The 20,282-nt window shown below is 36.1% G+C and overlaps 1 protein-coding gene across 1 annotated transcript in view; it reads left to right on the top strand.

Annotated features, from left to right (window-relative positions):
• Nucleotides 1-20,282, top strand: part of LOC128093352 (uncharacterized) — a 72,309-nt gene that overhangs the window by 13,657 nt on the left and 38,370 nt on the right. Inside the window, exons 2-4 of the mRNA XM_052709863.1 lie at nucleotides 9,744-10,263; nucleotides 10,357-11,087; nucleotides 11,349-11,678. Coding sequence (XP_052565823.1) covers nucleotides 9,744-10,263; nucleotides 10,357-11,087; nucleotides 11,349-11,678 — 1,581 coding nt within the window. The remainder of the gene's footprint in view (nucleotides 1-9,743; nucleotides 10,264-10,356; nucleotides 11,088-11,348; nucleotides 11,679-20,282) is intronic.

The raw sequence follows: 20,282 nt of genomic DNA, 5'->3' as shown, positions 1-20,282 counted from the left end.
TGTAACAGTGTTCTACAAAGTTGTAGAGCAGACAATTACAAAAATTTTGATATATAGACATAAGGGGTTTGCTTATAAACATCACGAGTTATCGCGATTTTACGAAAAAAAGTTTTGAAAAAGTTAGTCGTCATCGATCATGGCCGTTCATGGTCACCCGCGACAGACACGGACGACGAAACAAAGAGAAACGCAAAAAGTAACTTTTTCAAAACTTTTTTTTCGTAAAATCGCGATAACTCTTGATGTTTATAAGCAAACCCCTAATGTCTATATATCAAAATTTTTGTAATTGTCTGCTCTACAACTTTGTAGAACACTGTTACACTCTAAAAAATAACCCTGCATAGTTAGAAAAAACACGAAATTTTAAAATGAAAAATTTTGTTCTAAATGAAAAAATGACCCTTCTGGGTCAATGTAGATTCGAAAAGTACATTAAATTTCCCATAAAATGACATGTTCCAAAATTTTTTACAGTCGAGTAACGGAAAATGGGAGAATTTTTAAAACTTTTTTAGTGTTTTTTTCGATGAAAAATACGTTTTTTCGGAATTCTGAATACGCCATCAAATCGGGCGTCTAATTTTACATAAAAGTCCCTTTGACACCAAATTTCTATCTCATCACCGTTTCAGGCTGCAAATTATTGAAAAACACCTCTTTTTTCGCATGTTCAAAAATGGAAGGGGTCGTACCGCCCCTCCGTCACGAGATATCAAAAAACGGACCTCGGATTCGTGATCAGGGACAAAAGTTACCCCTTAGGACAAAGTTTCACGCAAATCGAAGAGGGGTCGGGGCAACTTTTCCCGATTTCGTGTGAGTTGGTAGAGAATTACCCATATAATAAAGTTATAAATGTATTATTAGCCGGGACCGTAGTGTAGGGGTAAGCGTGGTTGCCTCTCACCCAGTCGGCCTGGGTTCGATCCCAGACGGTCCCGGTGGCATTTTTCGAGACGAGATTTGTCTGATCACGCCTTCCGTTGGAAGGGAAGTAAATGTTGGCCGCGGACTAACTTAAAAAAGGTTAGGTCGTTAGCTCAGTCCAGGTGTAGGAGGTCCTGTCTCGGTGGAGTCGCTGGCAGGCAGTTGGACTAACAATCCAAAGGTCGTCAGTTCGAATCCCGGGGTGGATGGAAGCTTAGGTGTAAGATGAGGTTTGCATTTGCCTCAACAATCAAGCCTTCGGACACCTAGTTTCGAGTAGAAATCTCGCAATCGAGAACGCCAAGGCAATGCTGTAGAGAGAATAATTTGATTTTTGATTTGATATACCAAAAGATGCGCAAGGATCGGGCCTACAAGCTCATATTTTGGATTTGGGCATAGTATGCCCACCGGAACAAACCCTTGAATGCCCGCCAAAAAGTCATTTTTGTTACATCCTAATATGTATAGATTCATTTTGTAAAATATAAAAGTTTTCACAAAATATTGCCTTTTTTTACCGAAGCTTTATTTTGTATGAATTTTCAGTTCTGAATATTTTGTATGGATTTTTACTTCATTAGAGATTTTTTTAAGTAAAATACTCATATTGTATTTTAAGAACGAAGCAAATTTTTTTATGCATTTTTATTTCATTGGTTTTTTATTAAAAAACAATATTTTGTGAAAATTTTAGTATATTTCAAAAAAAAAACTCTGAAGTGAAAATGCATACAAAATATCACTTTGGTAACGAAACACAATATCAAAATTTGAATATTTTACAAAATGAAACTATGATAAAGTGAAAATGCTCTTAAAATTTCACTGCGTTTGAACTCATATTTCAAATTATGAAAATTAAAATATTTTAAAAAAATACGGTATTTTGAGAATTTTTTTTAACGAAAAAATAACTCTTATAAAGTGAAAATGCATACAAAGTTTTGCTACAATTAAAAAATACAATATTCTGTGAAAATTTGACAATTTATTTTTCAATGAATGAAATTTTGTATGCATTTTAACTTTATTAGGGTTTTTTTTTCAGAAAAACTCAAATTATTAGTTTTTGAAGGAAGCAAAATTATGTATGCATTTTCACTTTATTGGGGCATTTTTGAACAATACTCAAATTTTCACAGAAAATTGTATTTTTGAAATGTAGCGAAACTTTGTATGCATTTTCACTTTATAAGAGTTATTTTTTCGTATAATACAATTTGCTTCACAAAATTTATTATTTTTGAAAATATTCTTATTTTCATAATTTGAAATATGAGTTCAAAAGCAGCGAAATTTCGTGAGCATTTTCACTTTATTATAGTTTCATTTTGTAAAATATAAAAATTTTCGCAAAATATTGCTTTTTTAACCGAAGCGATATTTTGTATGCATTTTCACTTGAGAGTTTTTTTTTTTGTAAAATAATCAAATTTTCACTGAATATTGTATTTTTAAAGGAAGCGAAGTTTTTTATGCAAATAAAATTTCGCTTTGTTTAAACTTATATTGCAAATTATGAAAATAAGAATATTTTAATCAGATACGGTATTTTGTGAAAATTTGAGTTAAAAAAAACTCTAATAAAGTAAAAATTCATAAAAAGTTTCGCTACGTTGAAAAATTTACAATATTTCGAGAAAATTTTAGTATTTCACAAAAAAACCAATGAAGTGAAAATGCATACACAATTTTGCTTCGTTCATAAAATACAATATAAGTATTTTACAAAAAAAAAAAAACTCCAATGAAGTGAAAATGCATACAAAATACTCAGAATTGAAAATGCATAAAACAAATACAATTATTCGAATATTTCTCAAAAAAACTCTAATAAAGTTAAAATGCATACAAAATTTCGTTCTTACAAAAATACAATATTTTGTGAACATTCGTACAAAATTTCGCATCGTTCAAAGAAATACAATATTTTTTGAAAATTTGAGTGTTTTCCAAAAAAATCTCTAATAAATAGAAAATGTATACAAAAATTCGCTTCATTTAAAAACATACAATATTCTATGAGAATTAGAGTACTAACAAAATAATAAACGCTTATAAAGTGAAAATGCATACAAAAATTGTGAAAAATTGAGTATTTTACAGAATAAAACTCTAAAAAAAAGCAACAAAATTGTGCTTCGTTGAAAAATTACATTATTCTGTGAAAATTTGAGTATTTTAGTATTTATTTTTGTGTACATCCTTGGACCAAATTCGCCCATTCTCATTTTTTTTAACGAAGCAATATTTATATTGTATTTTTCAATGAACGAAATTTTGTATGCATTTTAACTTTATTAGAGTTTTTTTGAAAAATACTTAAATTATTGTATTTTTTGAAGGAAGCAAAATTGTGTAAGCGTTTTCACTTTATTGGGGCAATTTTGAACAATGCTCAAATTTTCACAGAATATTGTATTTTTTAAATGTAGCGAATTTTTGTATGCAATTTCACTTTATTAGAGTTAGTTTTTCGAAATATACAAACATTTTCTCAAAATACCGCATTTTTTGAAAATCTTCTAATTTTTTAAATTTGAAATATGAGTTTTGTTAAATTTTGTGAGCATTTTCACTTTATTATTGTTTCATTTTATAAAATATTCAAATTTTCTCAAAACATCGTTTTTTTATCGAAGCGATATTTTGTATGCATTTTCACTTTAGATATTATATACAATATTCTATGAAAATTTTAGAATTTACAAAACAAATTCCTTCTTTGAAATTCATACTAGCCTTTTTAGCCAAGAAAATTTTCAACTGTTTTTTTTTATTCAAAATAACAAAGACTTTGACAAAGACCAATTTCAATTCTTTAGTTGGTCTAACTAAATAATAATCACATTCTATTCATTTGAATGTTGATATTTTCAGTCCTGATTTGTATTTGTTAATTATACTCTGTTTAGATACAAAGGAATGAAGCAATAATAAATTAGTAATAATTAAAAGTAGTAATTAAAAATATCCGAACCTCGCAATATCCCCAAATAAAAAAAATAATTTCAAAAACAAACACATCAAGGAATAAATTCAAAATAAGTGCTTGCGCGCCATGAGAGTGTGCGTGCGGCCAGCACAATCCACGCGTCTCGCCACGGCACACGGGAGTTTTTTTTGTCTCTGAGGTTTCTCCTTTGATTCGTTGCCCGTTGCGTTGCGCGAGAAGCAAATATTTGATTATTTTTTTTGGTAATGAAAAAAGTGTGTTATAAAAGTTAGTGAACTATTGATTTATATATACCACCGTGTTCGTTACATTCTAACGAATCTAACGGTATATAAAAATATAGCTGAATAATGGAATATATTACCAAAAACTTGGGTGGAATTGCGCTCCTCTGATTTTCGGCAAAGTCCATGGGAATCGTATGGAGAAGTATAAAAATCGTGAGTTTAACTGAAAAACTAAACTAGTTGTTCATATTTTGACTTAGAGACTTGATTTTTTTTACAGTGATCCGTTAGAATATGGGCAACATCGTGATGCTCATGGTTTTTTGAAATTCGTTGAAATCGATTTTTAAAAAATCAAAAAGTGAGATGCGCCAAATTACGACAAAATTTGGTTCTAGCTCCCGTTTCGCCTTAAAGAAAAAATTGGCTCCCCAACTTAGTGGTTGTGTTGTCAATTACAAAAGTTGGGATAAAAGCACCCATTACTGTGCTCAAAAGTAGAGTTTTTCAGCTTTTATTTTGAAAAGTGTCGCTATTCGATTCTGTTATTTTTGGTACAGAAAAGTAGGCTATTTCATCGTTCAAGACAGTAAACAGCAACAGTAAAAGTAAGTCGTTTTTTTATTGTGTTATTTCTGTATGGAATTCAACTCATATTTTGTCGTTGATGGATTTTTATTTTTTTGCCTCAATAATTATAAGCTGGGTGCAGAATAGTGGTTCGCAAAGCGGCCTCAATTTAGAACTGTCAAAGCGGAACCAATTTACTGTTCGCAAAATGATACCATGGAGTGGGAAGTATTGTAATCGATCTATAATTTATTTTGATATATTTGAGATATTCAATGTCAACAAATCTTAAGAAGAGGGTTGAAATCAAGATTGGCATGAGTCGTCGCTTACATTTCAATAATAATTTTAAAATTTTAGCGACGGATTTTCAAAAAATATGAATGGCACCTGCCAAATAATATTGAATAATCTTACTCCGTTATTATCGCTGCGCATCAAAGATACATAATCTCGAAACTTTCATTCGGTTCCTCTTTACAAAATTTCACCCACATCTGACGCAATTTTTAGTCATCGTCGTTTTGTCTACGAACAAAAAAAGCGCGAAGCAATATTTTTTTCAGCAAAAACTCAACAGATCCGAAATGTTACAAAACAAGTCACTTCAGAAGCAAAAAAAATGTCACGCTTGAGCTTGAACATAGCCTTCTACTTTGTTTATGTTTACAGCTGTGGTGAAGTTATAGTAGTGAAAAGCAGTAGGGAGCATTCGAAAATCACGTAACAAATTCTGTCTTTTCAGCACCCAGTTTATAAGTATTAAAATTTCCGGGAGTTTCGAAAGTCTAATAAATGGAAAATTTCCCGGGAATTCTCGCTCGTCACCCTCTAGTTGTATGAAATAGATGACCACATAACTGAAATAACTGGAGAAAAGGGCGGATAAGCACTTTGATAGCTGGAATTATTTTGCGAATCCCGAGCCAACAGAGAATTTTTTTCACAAAACTCAAAATGTAAAACAATAGCTGGCCTTCTCAGCTACCACTTACCACTGCTGGTTTTGATTAATAGTTACTTGTTTGCTCGGAACTTGCAAAATAGTTTTAGGTGTCAAAATGCTTATGCCCCCTTTTCAAATGTTGCTTCAGATAACGTAAGTTTTTTTTCTGGAACTCTGATTTCTATTGTTATTTTTAATTTGAAACCTCTGAGCTAAGCTGGTAACTAACAAACGGATTCTTAGATTGAAAACATAGAGCAGGAAAAATCAATTGATCTTTTTGCTGTAACACAAAATTTGTATAGTAGCAAACTCATGGTACCTGTGGTCGATTCCGTTGTACCAAGAAAAGGGTACATCATTATAATAAATGGACCATGTTGGACTCCATGGAGCCTGTCATTGAAGAAAAGCTACGGAGATCTTCGTACCCTCGCCCATATAAACAAGGTAAAAGCCAAGCTGCAGGATGATGAATATGTCTAGTAATTACTAAAATGAGGATAGTTTTTCTCTTTCTTTGTGCCATCAGGAAAATCAATGCAATTTCAGCACTTTTTGCGTGCTGTTTACAAGAAAGAGCAAAAAAGAGGGTGGCTGTGAAATTGTCTTCCCATCCCGCCCCGTCCCTATACGTTGATTGAAGGAGTAAGCGTTCCAAGAAAAGCTCCGGCCCCGCTCACGGAGTGTGGTCATCTACGTGGTACTCATTAAGGGAGGTGATGCGAGTGATTATTTTATGGGCTAATTACGTAATGGCAAATTATGGATTCATTTTGTCACGCTTGTCTTGATTATGGTGCCAGCTCGTTACAGCGCGGGATGTTGCGGTGAGAAATTGATAATTACACGTCTCGGATCCACAAATCTTGGCGGCAGAGTTCCTCTACACAGGTTTCAACCCTGGTCTCGAAGTTAACGACCGATAAATCCATTGTACAAATCATTGGCCCAAGCGGTGGTGGACATTGGTGCTCAACGAAGGACGCTATTGCACGCGACTGCACCTAAGCTCAACTCCATCCTCTTCGAAAGACATGAACTAAGAAGAAGACAGCACACATCCGTGGACTCTGGCTGGAGGTCATAAACCAGACGCCGCGATCGACGCTGGAATGCAAGCCTGAATCTAGCCTAGCCAATCTCGCGACGACGACGTCTGGGGCCGGCCATTCTTTGGGATGTTGCAATTTTAACGAGCTGACTCGCGCACGAGAGCTCCAGCCCCAGCTCCAACTCCAGCAGGTATTGTGCCCGGGGTTTTTCGCCAGCATAGATTAGAGTTTATTTTCGTACGGTTCGCTTTACGGTGGAAATTCGTCGGTGACCTGGTGATCACGGTCGTTCGGGATCCAATAGTTGACTGCTGGATTGTTGGTTCTCAGATGTAACAGGGATCAACTTTGAAGGTCTTTGCCGTCTTGTCGCATTTTGCTTCAAGAGGGTTGCAGAAATATGTTTCCACAAATTTTAGTACAGAGCAATTCTGTGTGTTTTTTTTTTAATTTGGCCAAACTTAATGCTCCCACAACCTATGACTCTATGATCAAAGAGGATATTTGGTGTGTTGCCGTTCAATTTTATAAATAGTTTTAAAAACGCTCAGATTTTTTTTGAAATTTTGTCTGAAAAACATTGTAAGGTACAGCGATTAAAAGAAGAATGAACAGGAAAATTTAAGTTTTTTTTTAAGCCTAAGCCAAATAGCTCCCTCTTTTTTAATGCAAATATCAGCAATCAATGGTTCATTTTTCAATGTTGATAAATGGAACATTTATGAAATTTTCTGATTTTTCAGCAAAAATAAATTGAGAATTTCGAGTCAGATTTTTCTTTTGGGAAATATTTAGGCAGTTGCAAATATTTTTCAAAATTTATGGGGGCGACAAAATTGGTCCGAAAAATCAGGGGGCAAAATAAAATATTTTTTTAAAAAATCTTCAAAATTTTAATGAAAATAGAAGTTAAATCAACTTGAAACAATCGAAAACCTCTTTTTTCTTTTTTCATTTATAATCATATTTAGCATGTTTGGGCTGGATTAAAGTATTTTGAATTTTTATGAAATTCCAATGTACAGCACCGCAAAAACTTTTTTTTTTTGCAAAAAAAATAATTCTCGTCAATACTTTGGTATTTTGGAAACTAATGATTGCAAAACAACTAAGCAGGTTTAAAATGCATTTTTAAACATTTTGTTCATTCAAATGTTGAAACCATTGCTCGTGAATTCAATGTTTAAACTTTTTTTTTTTGCTCATTAGGCTGGTACAAATATTTTTTAAAGTTTTTGTCACCCCCCCCCTTCAAAATTGGCCCGAAAAATCAGGGGGCAAAAAAATATTTTTACAATAAACTTCAAAATTTCAATGAAAATTCAAGTGCAACCAGCTGAAATCAAATTAAAATACATTCTCCTGCGTTTAAAATCATTTTTAGCATGTTTGGGTTTATTAAAAAATCTTAAGATTTTTTGAAAATTTTCGATGCAAAATCTTTTTTTTCGATACAATTTTTGTTTTCATGAAATCTTAGATTTTTTGAAAACTAATGATTGCAAAACAACTGAACTATTGTAAAATGCATTTTAAAACACTTTTTTCATTGAAATGTGAAGACTATGGCTTGTTATTTATATTTTTATATTTTTTTATTTTTTTGCCCCCCCCTTGACCTCGGCCAGGGCCGAGGGACAAAAACTTTTTTAAATATTTGCATCGGCCTTATTAGTTTGCCCATAAAAGAGCAATTCTCTACGAAATCGGTATTTTTTCTTCAATTTTAATTTTTGTATTTTTTAATCCGACTGAAACTTTTTTGGTGCCTTCGGTATGCCCAAAGAAGCCATTTCACATCATTAGTTTGTCCATATAATTTTCAATACAAATTTCGCAGCTGTCCATACAAAAATGATGTATGAAAATTCAACAATCCGTATCTTTTGAAGGAATTTTTTGATCGATTTGGTGTCTTTGGCAAAGTTGTAGGTATGGATATGGACTACTTTGGGAATAAATGCTACACGGTAAATTTTTTTTTGGTGATTTTTAATTTCACTTATTGTCACTAAAACTTGATTTGCAAAAAAACACTATTTTTAATGTTTTTTTTTATTTTTTTATATGTTTTAGAGGACATCAAATGCCAACTTTTCAGAAATTTTAAGGTTGTGCAAAAAATCTTTGAGCGAGTTATGAATTTTTAAATCAATACTGTTTTTTTTTTCAAAAAATCGAAATATTGGTCGCAAAATTTTTTCAACTTCATTTTTCAATGTAAAATTAAATTTGCAATCAAAAAGTACTTTAGTAAAAATTTGATGAAGTGCACCGTTTTCAAGTTAAATCCATATTTAGGTGACTTTTTTGAAAATAGTCGCAGTTTTTCATTTTTTTAAATTAGTGCACATGTTTGCACACTTTTGGAAAAAAATATTTTTGAAAAGCTGAGAAAATTCTCTATATTTTGCTTCTTCGGACTTTGTTGAAACGACCCTTAGTTGCTGAGATATTGCAATGCAGAGGTTTAAAAACAGGAAAATTGATGTTTTCTAAGTCTCACCCAAACAGCCCACCATTTTTTAATGTCGATATCTCAGCAACTAATGGTCCGATTTTCAATGTTAATATATGAAACATTTGTGAAATTTTCCGATCTTTTCGAAAACATTATTTTCAAAATTTTCAAATCAACATTTCAAAAGGGCCAAACATTCAATATTACGCCCTTTTAAAATGTTAGTCTTGATGAATTTGATTTGATGAATGATGAAGGGTCATTTTTTCATTTAGAACAAAATTTTTCATTTTGAAATTTCGTGTTTTTTTCTAACTTTGCAGGGTTATTTTTTAGAGTGTAACAATGTTCTACAAAGTTGTAGAGCAGACAATTACAAAAAATTGATATATAGACATAAGGGGTTGGCTTATAAACATTACGAGTTATCGCGATTTTACGAAAAAAAGTTTTGAAAAAGTTACTTTTTCCGTTTCTCTTTGTTTCGTCGTCCGTGTCTGTCGCGGGTGACCATGAATGGCCATGATCGATGACGACCAACTTTTTCAAAACTTTTTTTCGTAAAATCGCGATAACTCGTGATGTTTATAAGCAAACCCCTTATGCTCCCCTCGAGGACTGCTGGAGGAGCGTCAAGGCAGCCATCACCAACGCAGCGGAAAGCACCATCGGATTTGTGGAACGAGGACGACGGAACGATTGGTTCGACGAGGAGTGTCGAGCGATTTTGGAGGAGAAGAATGCAGCACGGAGGGCAATGCTGCAGTATAATCTCCGTGATTACGAAGAGGCGTATGGACAGAAGCGAAGGCAGCAGCACCAGCTCTTCCGGGAGAAAGTGTGCCACCACGAAGAGTTGGAATTCGAGGACATGGAGCAGCTGCATCGCTCAAACGAGACGCGCAAGTTCTACAAAAAACTCAACGGATCCCGCCAAGGCTTCACGCCGCGAGTCGAAATGTGCCGGGATAAAGATGGAGTGATATTGACGGACGAGCGCGAGGTGATCGACAGGTGGAAGCAACACTTCGATGAACACCTGAATGGCACAGAAGCAGAGGCAGGGGTTCAAGACGGCAGAAGAGAGGACTACATCGGTGCAGCAGGAGAAGGTGTGGAGCCAGTTCCCATGCTGAGGGAAGTTAAGGATGCCATCAAGAAGCTGAAGAACAACAAAGCGGCTGGGAAGGATGGTATCGGTGCAGAACTCATCAAGATGGGCCCGGAGAAGCTGGTGTTCTGTTTGCACAGTCTGATAGTCAGGATCTGGGAGTCAGAACAGCTACCGGAGGAGTGGAAAGAAGGAGTGATATGCCCGATCTACAAAAAGGGGGACAAGTTAGATTGTGAGAACTACCGTGCCATCACAATACTCAACGCGGCCTACAAAGTGTTCTCCCAGATCCTCTTCAGCCGTCTATCGCCGATAGCAGAGGATTTTGTTGGAAGCTATCAAGCCGGATTCGTCGTGGGGAGATCGACGACCGACCAAATCTTCACTGTGCGACAAATCCTCCAAAAGTGTCGCGAGTACCAAGTCCCCACGCACCACCTATTCATCGACTTCAAAGCCGCGTACGACTCAGTCGATCGCGAAGAGCTATGGAAAATAATGGACGAAAACGGCTTTCCCGGGAAGCTGATAAGACTGACCAGAATGACGATGGATGGTGCTAGGTGTTGTGTGAAGATATCGGGTGCGGAATCGGACTCGTTTCCTTCACTCGGGGGGCTTCGGCAAGGCGATGGGATTTCTTGCCTCTGTTTCAATGTGGTACTGGAAGGTGTTATGAGACGAGCGGGCTTCAATATGCGGGGCACGATCTTCAGCAAGTCCAACCAATTCATCTGCTACGCCGACGATATGGACATTGTTGGCAGAACGCTCAAGGCGGTTGCTGATGCGTACACCGGCTTGAAGCGGGAAGCAGAAAAGGTTGGGCTAAGGGTGAATGTGGCGAAGACAAAGTACCTGCTGGCAGGAGGAACCGAGTCCCTTAGGGCTCGCATTGGACCGTGCGTTACGATCGACGGCGACGAATTCGAGGTGGTAGAGGAGTTTGTATACCTCGGATCGTTGGTGACGTCGGACAACAGCTGCAGCAGGGAAATTCGGAGACGCATCATCGCTGGAAGTCGTGCCTATTTCGGTCTCCACAAGAGCCTAAGGTCCCGGAAATTCTCCCTACATACGAAGTGTTCCATCTACAAGTCGCTGATAAGACCGGTCGTCCTCTACGGGCACGAGACGTGGACAATGCTCGAGGAGGATCTACGAGCGCTAAGCGTATTCGAACGTCGAGTGCTCAGGACCATCTTCGGCGGCGTATTTGGGAACGACGGATGGCGGCGGAGAATGAACCACGAGCTTGCGCAGCTCTACAACGAACCAAGCATCCGGAAGGTCGCGAAGGCTGGACGGTTGCAGTGGGCGGGTCATGTTGCTAGGATGCCGGAGCGACCCGAGCAATTGAGCCAGCGGAACCAGAGGATCAACCCTGCGAAGTTGGTGTTTGTGTCGGAGCCGGTAGGAACAAGACGTAGGGGGGTGCAACGCGCGAGGTGGGTGGACCAAGTGGAGAACGATTTGGAGAGAGTGGGTGCCCCGCAAAACTGGAGACAAGCAGCCATGGACCGCGCTTGTTGGCGGAGAATCGTGCAGCAGGCCAAGCTAATGGTGTAGCGCCAACAAAAGTAAAGTAAAGTAAGTTATGTCTATATATCAAATTTTTTGTAATTGTCTGCTCTACAACTTTGTAGAATATTGTTACACTCCAAAAAATAACCCTGCAAAGTTAGAAAAAACACGAAATTTTAAAATTAAAAATTTTGTTCTAAATGAAAAAATGACCCTTCTGGGACAATGTAGATTCGAAAAGTACATTAAATTTCCCATAAAATGACATGATCCAAAATTTTTTACATTCAAGTAACGAAAAATGGGAGAATTTTTAAAACTTTTTTAATGTTTTTTCGATGAAAAATACGTTTATTCGGAATTCTGAGTACGCTATCAAATCGGGCGTCTAATTTTACATAAAAGTCCCTTTGACACCAAATTTCTATCTCATCACCAATTCAGGCTGCAAATTATTGAAAAACACATCTTTTTTCACATGTTCAAAAATGGAAGGGGTCGTACCGCCCCTCCGTCACGAGATATCGAAAAACGGACCTCGGATTCGTGGTCAGGGACAAAAGTTACCCCTTAGGACAAAGTTTCACGCAAATCGAAGAGGGGTGGGGCAACTGCTGTGTGAGTTGGCGGAGAATTACCCATATGGACAAACTAATGATGCAAAATGGCTTCTTTGGGCATACCGAAGGCACCAAAAAAGTTTCAGTCGGATTAAAAAATACAAAAATTAAAATTGAAGAAAAAATACCGATTTCGTAGAGAATTGCTCTTATAATTCTGTTCAAATGGTGTTTTTCGGAATTTCAAAAAAACTGTTGTATCGAACTCGTTGAATAAATGTACGACTTATGCTGAAAAAATCTTCTCTTTGCAACTTGTTGCATAAACTACTATTAAAGTAGTATTAGGGTCATACATAAGCTCGACAATCAAAAATTAAAAAAAATACGGATATATAAAAATTTCGTGATTCCATTGTATGGAATAATTTTTTTTCAAGCCTTTGGATAATCGAGTCAGGAGTTTATTCTATAATCTGTATTTGGGAAGTAAATTGCTTAACCGATTTGGTGTCTCCAAAAAAATATAGATAAAAGTCCGTAACTCAAACTAAAATCTTTACTTTATTTTTTTTCAAAAATTTCTGATATGTTTGAAGGTTAACTAGTTTATACATTTCTAGAGAAATAAGTGCATTTTTCCGTCGAGTAATTATTTTTTCAATAAATTTCATTTTTTAAAAACTAAATATGAAAAAATGAATCAGCATAGTATGCTAGTTGTACCCTTCTTGAAGGTGCTGAAGAATTTTTTGTTCTTAACCAAATGTGTCTCAAAATTCATATAATTTTGTGATGCAATAATTAAACTTCTGGTTGACAATCATTGATTGATGATGATTTTCATAACTTTACAAGGAATGAGAAAATCGTTACCAAAAAGTATCAGCATATCAGCATGTGCAGCGCAATATTTCAAACAAAGCGAAATTTATATCATCGAACGAAAACACATGTCAGTGATGAAAGTCAACACCTTAACATTGTATAATATAATAAAGATAATGAGTGTGCAGCAAATGAACATTACTTTGCAAATAAAAACTACACCGTAAAAAATGTGTAAATTTGAAAGATGTATTTTTGGATGGTTGAATATTACCTCTTTAATGATGTAATTTTTTTTCTTAATTTAGACTAAAAAATTTTGATTGCACCAGAAAAATGGTAAAATTACATATTTTCAACGGTAAAGTTGCACATTTCTTCTGACTTAAAAGATGTACCCCTTCCCAGATGTAATTTCGCCATGATTTTTTTTTCTGTGTACGACATTCATACCGATTTCGAAGCGGAAATGAAATGATCATCTTTGGCATCTAAATTCAGTCTGCTGACTTTTTCTAAACAAAATCGTTCCAGTTTGCCCCAAAGAACATCTAGATTCTAGAAGGAAGTGATAACTTTTTGGATTCTTGCTTTCAACTGCTAAAACCGTGAACGTTCTAAGTCCAAGGTAATCTCGGGATAAATTTGCTCGCAAAAAAAGCTTCTCGCAGTTGTGTACGGTTGTGTGCGGAGCTTCCGGTTCTGTTCGGAAAAGTTGCTCGCCAGAATGCAACTCTCCTTGCAGAGAAAACATTAAATTTTATTGCACAAGACAATGCAATTGCTGGCGTCGAAGTTATTGTACTAGTTTTTTTCTCCTTCATGGCAAACATTAGCGAAACTATCATAATGTATCTTTTTTGTTTGGAAAAAGGTTTTAGTTTTGGTTGTTGGAAATCTACCAACAATTGCTGTGCCAGCAAAGTTAAAAGTTGAAATAAATGGGTTTTAAGAAACTGATTAAGTTTAAATCAAAAATATCGAGCAGGACAGAAATTGATCCAATTAAAACATGACCATAAAAGAGCCTTACGATGGCGCTTATGGAAAGTTCGCGTTGCAGTTGCATCTTACTTTCCTGGGCCGATAAGCCGTTTTATAGATCCATCAATTCCAATCGAAAATGACAGTTTTGCACACGCACTGAGCAACAGGCTTTCGAAATTGCTGCTGCTGCACCGAAGAAGCTGAAGCTGAACGAGCGTCGTCCACATTCAGTCTGGATTCCTCCAACCAAACCAAAACGGAGATAAATTGCCCCTGCCCGTCTGACTTTCTGAGGTTGCATTCCCCACATCGGCAACTCTGGGCTGGCTGGCTTGGCTGCCTTCCTTCCTACCTGCCAATAATAAAATCAAACGACAGTAATTATCTGCATTTTCACCGCCAGTAATTAACTGCCCCCAGGAGATATGATTATTGCGGGCAACCTGCAACGTTGACTTGGACTTGGGGGGACTTGGACTGTGAAAAGATGACGACGAAGACACCCGTGTGGGGCCACGTGCTACTTTGGACGGGTGATGCTGGTGGTTTGACACGCCAGCCTCTCAGCCCTGTGTTTTTTTCGCTCCAACATCCCTTCAAATTGGCGACACTTTTGCACCTTGGCTGCAGTTGAGCGGGAGAGCTTTGACGTATAGTGATTGCGTCCGTTAAGCACCCTCGTGACGGTGACGGATTCTGGCGGATTCTGAACTGACAGTTTGAGTTCAGCGACTTTGAGTGGAGCTTTCAAAGTGAGTCAATTGGAGTATAAGATTATAATTTGTGGATCAAGTCAAATATTCGCAGTTATTTGGTTTTTTGGTTAAATGATAAATGATAAAAATACTTATATCCGATTAAAAATAAATCTTTATGGTCTTATAATAAACAACAATCCCTGCACGATTTTTTTTCAAGTTTCCCATTATCACAATATTATTGCAAATTGTCACCTATTAACTGAAACTAACCCACTACGACCCGTTGCATTGGAAAGAAGAACTCTTAAAATTTTAGAAAATATATGGGTAGGATGTTGTATCTGTTTTATGTGACTTTGCCAATGTTTTTAAAAATGTCATTATTTTAGGGGTCAACTTTGACTGTGTTTTTAACTATCATTTCCTATATTTCAAGTAAAAAGAAGTATGCAGTAATTTTTCTAGTGTCCCAGACTATGCCTCTACGCATTTTTAAACAATTTTAATGATAATGGTGCCATTTTATAGCAGAAAATGTGAAAAAGTGACTGTAAAAACATGAAAAAATTAGATAGGCAAAATGTAATGATAAGAGGTGGTAGAATAGGCCAAATACCACCAAAAACAAACATAAACTAAACAAGATAAATGCAAATTAAAAAACTAAAAACTAACTTAATCCACCTATGTGGTTGTTGCCTTTCTCACTTTTTACCAACATTTGGTGATGTGATGGGTTTGGACACAAATTCTATCTATCTTCTATATATATACAAAATTTCGACGGTTTTGTTCGAACGCGAATCAATTCAACACGGAACGTCCGATCGAGGTGCTCTTTGTTGCGTTGGGTTCGTAGGGGAGCTGGGGGTAAGACGGCCAGGCGGGGTAAGACGGCCACCCCACTGTTTTACTAAGTATACTAATGAATATTACTAAAATGTTTAGCAATACTGTTCCTCATGCTAAATAATGCATATGGAGTCACCTTTGCCAAAAATATTGTTTGAAATAGTATAAAAATAGCTCAAAATAAACAAATAATTTTTGAACTTGAAACTGGATGTAATTTTCATGAATTACAACTTAGGCATTTTTGTTAGATAACAATATGTTTTCCTGTCTTCAAATATTTTTTCATGTTAAATTGAAGTTTTCCCTAGATTATGTCCCTCGAAAAAGTTTAGAAAATGCGAAGAGCTATTTACAAAAATTGTTTAAAAAAATAATTTATTTGGGGGCAAGACGGCCACCTCCTCCGGGGGTAAGACGGCCACCCGTAATTTGTAGATTTTAATTGATATAGGTTATATTTTTGACGGTTTTTGACTATTATGACATATTTGTAGATAAGGAAACGCATTTTCAATAAAACTATCCATTTTTAATCAAAATGCTGTTAACTACCGTTTCGACAACATTCTTTACTGTGATATAGCAAAACTCATTGAATAGTATGAAATCCTATCAAACTTTTCATAAAAATCGCTAATTTAATATTGTTTACATAATTTTGATTTACTTATTCTAATCAAAATACACAAACTAATTATTTTGCATCAAATTGTGTTTGTTTTGTAGTAAAAATTCACAGTTTTTCATAAAATGTGGTCGCAATAATATTAAATTCACTGAGCCAAAATATGAAAATTTTTAAACAGCATTTTTCTTCACATTTGAAACCTGATTTTTTCAACCAAAATAGTTATGATGTTCAGAGAAGTCTGTTCAACCAACCTTGTAGGAATTTGGGTGGATTTAGCAATGTTATTAAGTTAATTTATAGCACTGGCCGTCTTACCCCACATGGGTGGCCGTCTTACCCCGCGTATTTCATATATATACGATTTCAATTATATTTTTAAAATTCCTGAAAAGTATTGAAAATTGGTTTTTAGACTAACTAATTTATGTCATTTCTATAATGGACTAGTAGTAGAACAATATGTACGTAATTTGAGATCAAAATAATCTGTTGTGTAAATTTTATTAGACTTCTCCCTTAGGGTGGCCGTCTTACCCCCATCTCCCCTATGGTAAGTTCGTGAGTCCAAGGAAGGTTCTTACGCCAAAAAGTTACAACTTTGGCCACTCTGGAACCGATTTTGGAAAATTTGCAGATTGTATGGGAAAGGTTAAAATCAAGTTATGATCACAGGAGGCTAAATAAGCAAAAAAGTCAAAAACGTCAACAAACGAAAAAAGGCAGAACGAAGTTTGTAACTGTGTAGCCTTGTTTCTCAATAAAGAAATACACAAATGTCACTTAAGCGGTCATAACTTGAGACTGAGCGTTGCCAGATCTTCAATGTATTGGACTCATTGGAAAGGTCTTTTGATGACCTATCTAACGATGGATTGGATAATGGATCCGGACATAGTTTACATACATTTAAGGGAGATCCGACATCAAAAAAGTACATAAATATCACTTAAGTGGTCATAACTTGAGACAGGGTTGCCAGATCTTCAATGTTTTGGACTCATTGGAAAATTATTTCGATTACCTATCCAACGATGGGTTGAATGATGGATCCGGACACAGTTTACATACATTTAAGTGAGATCCGGCTGCAAAAAAGTACATAAATATCACTTAAGTGGTCATAACTCGATACAGGGTTGCCAGATCTTCAATGTATTGAACTCATTGGAAAGGTCTTTTGATGACCTACCCAACGATGGGTTGGATGATGGATCCGGACATAGTTTACATACAATTAAGTGAGATCCGGCTTCAAAAAAGTACATAAATATCACTTAAGTGGTCATAACTCGATACAGGGTTGCCAGATCTTCAATGTATTGAACTCATTGGAAAGGTCTTTTGATGACCTACCCAACGATGGGTTGGATGATGGATCCGGACATAGTTTACATACATTTAAGTGAGATCCGGCATCAAAAAAGTACATAAATATCACTTAAGTGGTCATAACTTGAGACAGGGTTGCCAGAACATCAATGTTGTGGACTTGTTGGAAAGGTCTTTTAATAACTTAACCAACGATGGGTCGGGTGATGGGTCTGGGCATAGTTTACATGCATTTATGTGAGATCCGATTCGCAACTCTGACACTTTTTTATACTTAACTTTAGAACTACTTATCGGATCTTCAAACAATTCAATAGTGCAGTATGGGGCACCAAACCGGATCGAATGCAACTTATTTGGCTCAAATCGGATCAGCCAGTGCCGAGAAAACTTGGCAAGAATTTTGAGCACCAAGGGGAATACGCACACACATACACACACACACACACAGACATTTGTTCAGTTTTCGATTCTGAGTCGATAGGTATACATGAATATAGGTCTACGAGCTGTTTTTCAAAAGTTCATTTTTCGAGCAGGATTATAGCCTTACCTCAGTGAGGAAGGCAAAATGAAACAAGAAAAACTAACTTAATCCACCTATGTGGTTGGCGCCTTCCTCACTTTTTACCAACATTTGGTGATATGATGGGTTTGGACACCAATTCCATCTATTTCTCAATAAAAAAATACACAAATGTCGGTCATAACTTGAGACTGAACGTTGCCAGATCTTCAAACCTAACCAACCGGCTTTAAAAAAGTACATCAATATCACTTAAGTGGTCTTATCTCGAGACAGGGTTGCCAGATCTTCAATGTTTTGGACTCATTGGAAAGGTCTTTTGATAACCTAACTAACGATGGGTCGGATGATGGATCCGGACATAGTTTACATACATTTAAGTGAGATCCGGCTTCAAAAAAGTACATCAATATCACTTAAGTGGTCTTATCTCGAGACAAGGTTGCCAGATCTTCAATGTTTTGGACTCATTGGAAAGGTCTTTTGATAACCTAACTAACGATGAGTCGGATGATGGATCCGGACATAGTTTACATACATTTAAGTGAGATCCGGCTTTAAAAAAGTACATAAATATCACTTAAGTGGTCATATCTCGAGACAGGGTTGCCAGATCTTCAATGTATTGGACTCATTAGAAAGGTATTTTGATAACCTAACTAAGGATGGGTCGAATGATGGATCCGGACATAGTTTACATACATTTAAGTGAGATCCGGCTTCAAAAAAGTACATGAATATCACTTAAGTGGTCATATCTCGAGACAGGGTTGCCAGATCTTCAGTGTTTTGGACTCATTGGAAAGGTATTTTGATAACCTAACTAACGATGGGTCGAATGATGGATCCGGACATAGTTTACATACATTTAAGTGAGATCCGGCTTCAAAAAAGTACATGAATATCACTTAAGTGGTCATATCTCGAGACAGGGTTGCCAGATCTTCAGTGTTTTGGACTCATTGGAAAGGTATTTTGATAACCTAACTAACGATGGGTCGGATGATGGATCCGGACATAGTTTACATACACTTAAGTGAGATCCGGCTTCAAAAAAGTACATAAATATCATTTAAGTGGTCATATCTCGAGACAGGGTTGCCAGATCTTCAATGTTTTGGACTCATTGGAAAGGTCTTTTGGTTACCTAACTAACGATGGGTTGGATGATGGATCCGGACATAGTTTACATACATTTAAGTGAGATCCGGCTTTAAAAAAGTACATAAATATCACTTAAGTGGTCATATCTCGAGACAGGGTTGCCAGATCTTCAATGTTTTGGACTCATTGGAAAGGTCTTTTGATAACCTAACTAACGATGGGTTGGATGATGGATCCGGACATAGTTTACATACATTTAAGTGAGATCCGGCTTCAAAAAAGTACATAAATATCACTTAAGTGGTCATATCTCGAGACAAGGTTGCCAGATCTTTAATGTTTTGGACTCATTGGAAAGGTATTTTGATAACCTAACTAACGATGGGTCGGATGATGGATCCGGACATAGTTTACATACATTTAAGTGAGATCCGGCTTCAAAAAAGTACATAAATATCATTTAAGTGGTCATATCTCGAGACAGGGTTGCCAGATCTTCAATGTTTTGGACTCATTGGAAAGGTTTTTTGGTTACCTAACTAACGATGGGTTGGATGATGGATCCGGACATAGTTTTCATATAGATAAGTGAGATCCGGCATCAAAATTCCAGCACCTGATTCGCAACTCTGACACTTTTTTATACGTAACTTTTGAACTACTTATCGGATCTTCAAACAATTCAATAGTGCAGTATGGGGCACCAAAACAAATCGAATGCAACTTGTTTGACTCAAATCGGATCAGCCAGTGCCGAGAAAACTTGGCAAGAATTTTGAGCACCAAGGGGAATACGCACACACATACGCACACACATACACACACACACACAGACATTTGTTCAGTTTTCGATTCTGAGTCGATAGGTATACATGAATATAGGTCTACGAGCTGTTTTTCAAAAGTTCATTTTTCGAGCAGGATTATAGCCTTACCTCAGTGAGGAAGGCAAAACATAAAACAAGACAAGTA

Source organism: Culex pipiens, chromosome 3 (genome assembly GCF_016801865.2).
Source record: "Culex pipiens pallens isolate TS chromosome 3, TS_CPP_V2, whole genome shotgun sequence".
In the NCBI taxonomy this organism is placed as follows: Eukaryota; Metazoa; Arthropoda; class Insecta; order Diptera; family Culicidae; genus Culex; species Culex pipiens.
This window is presented reverse-complemented; position numbering and strand designations above follow the sequence as displayed.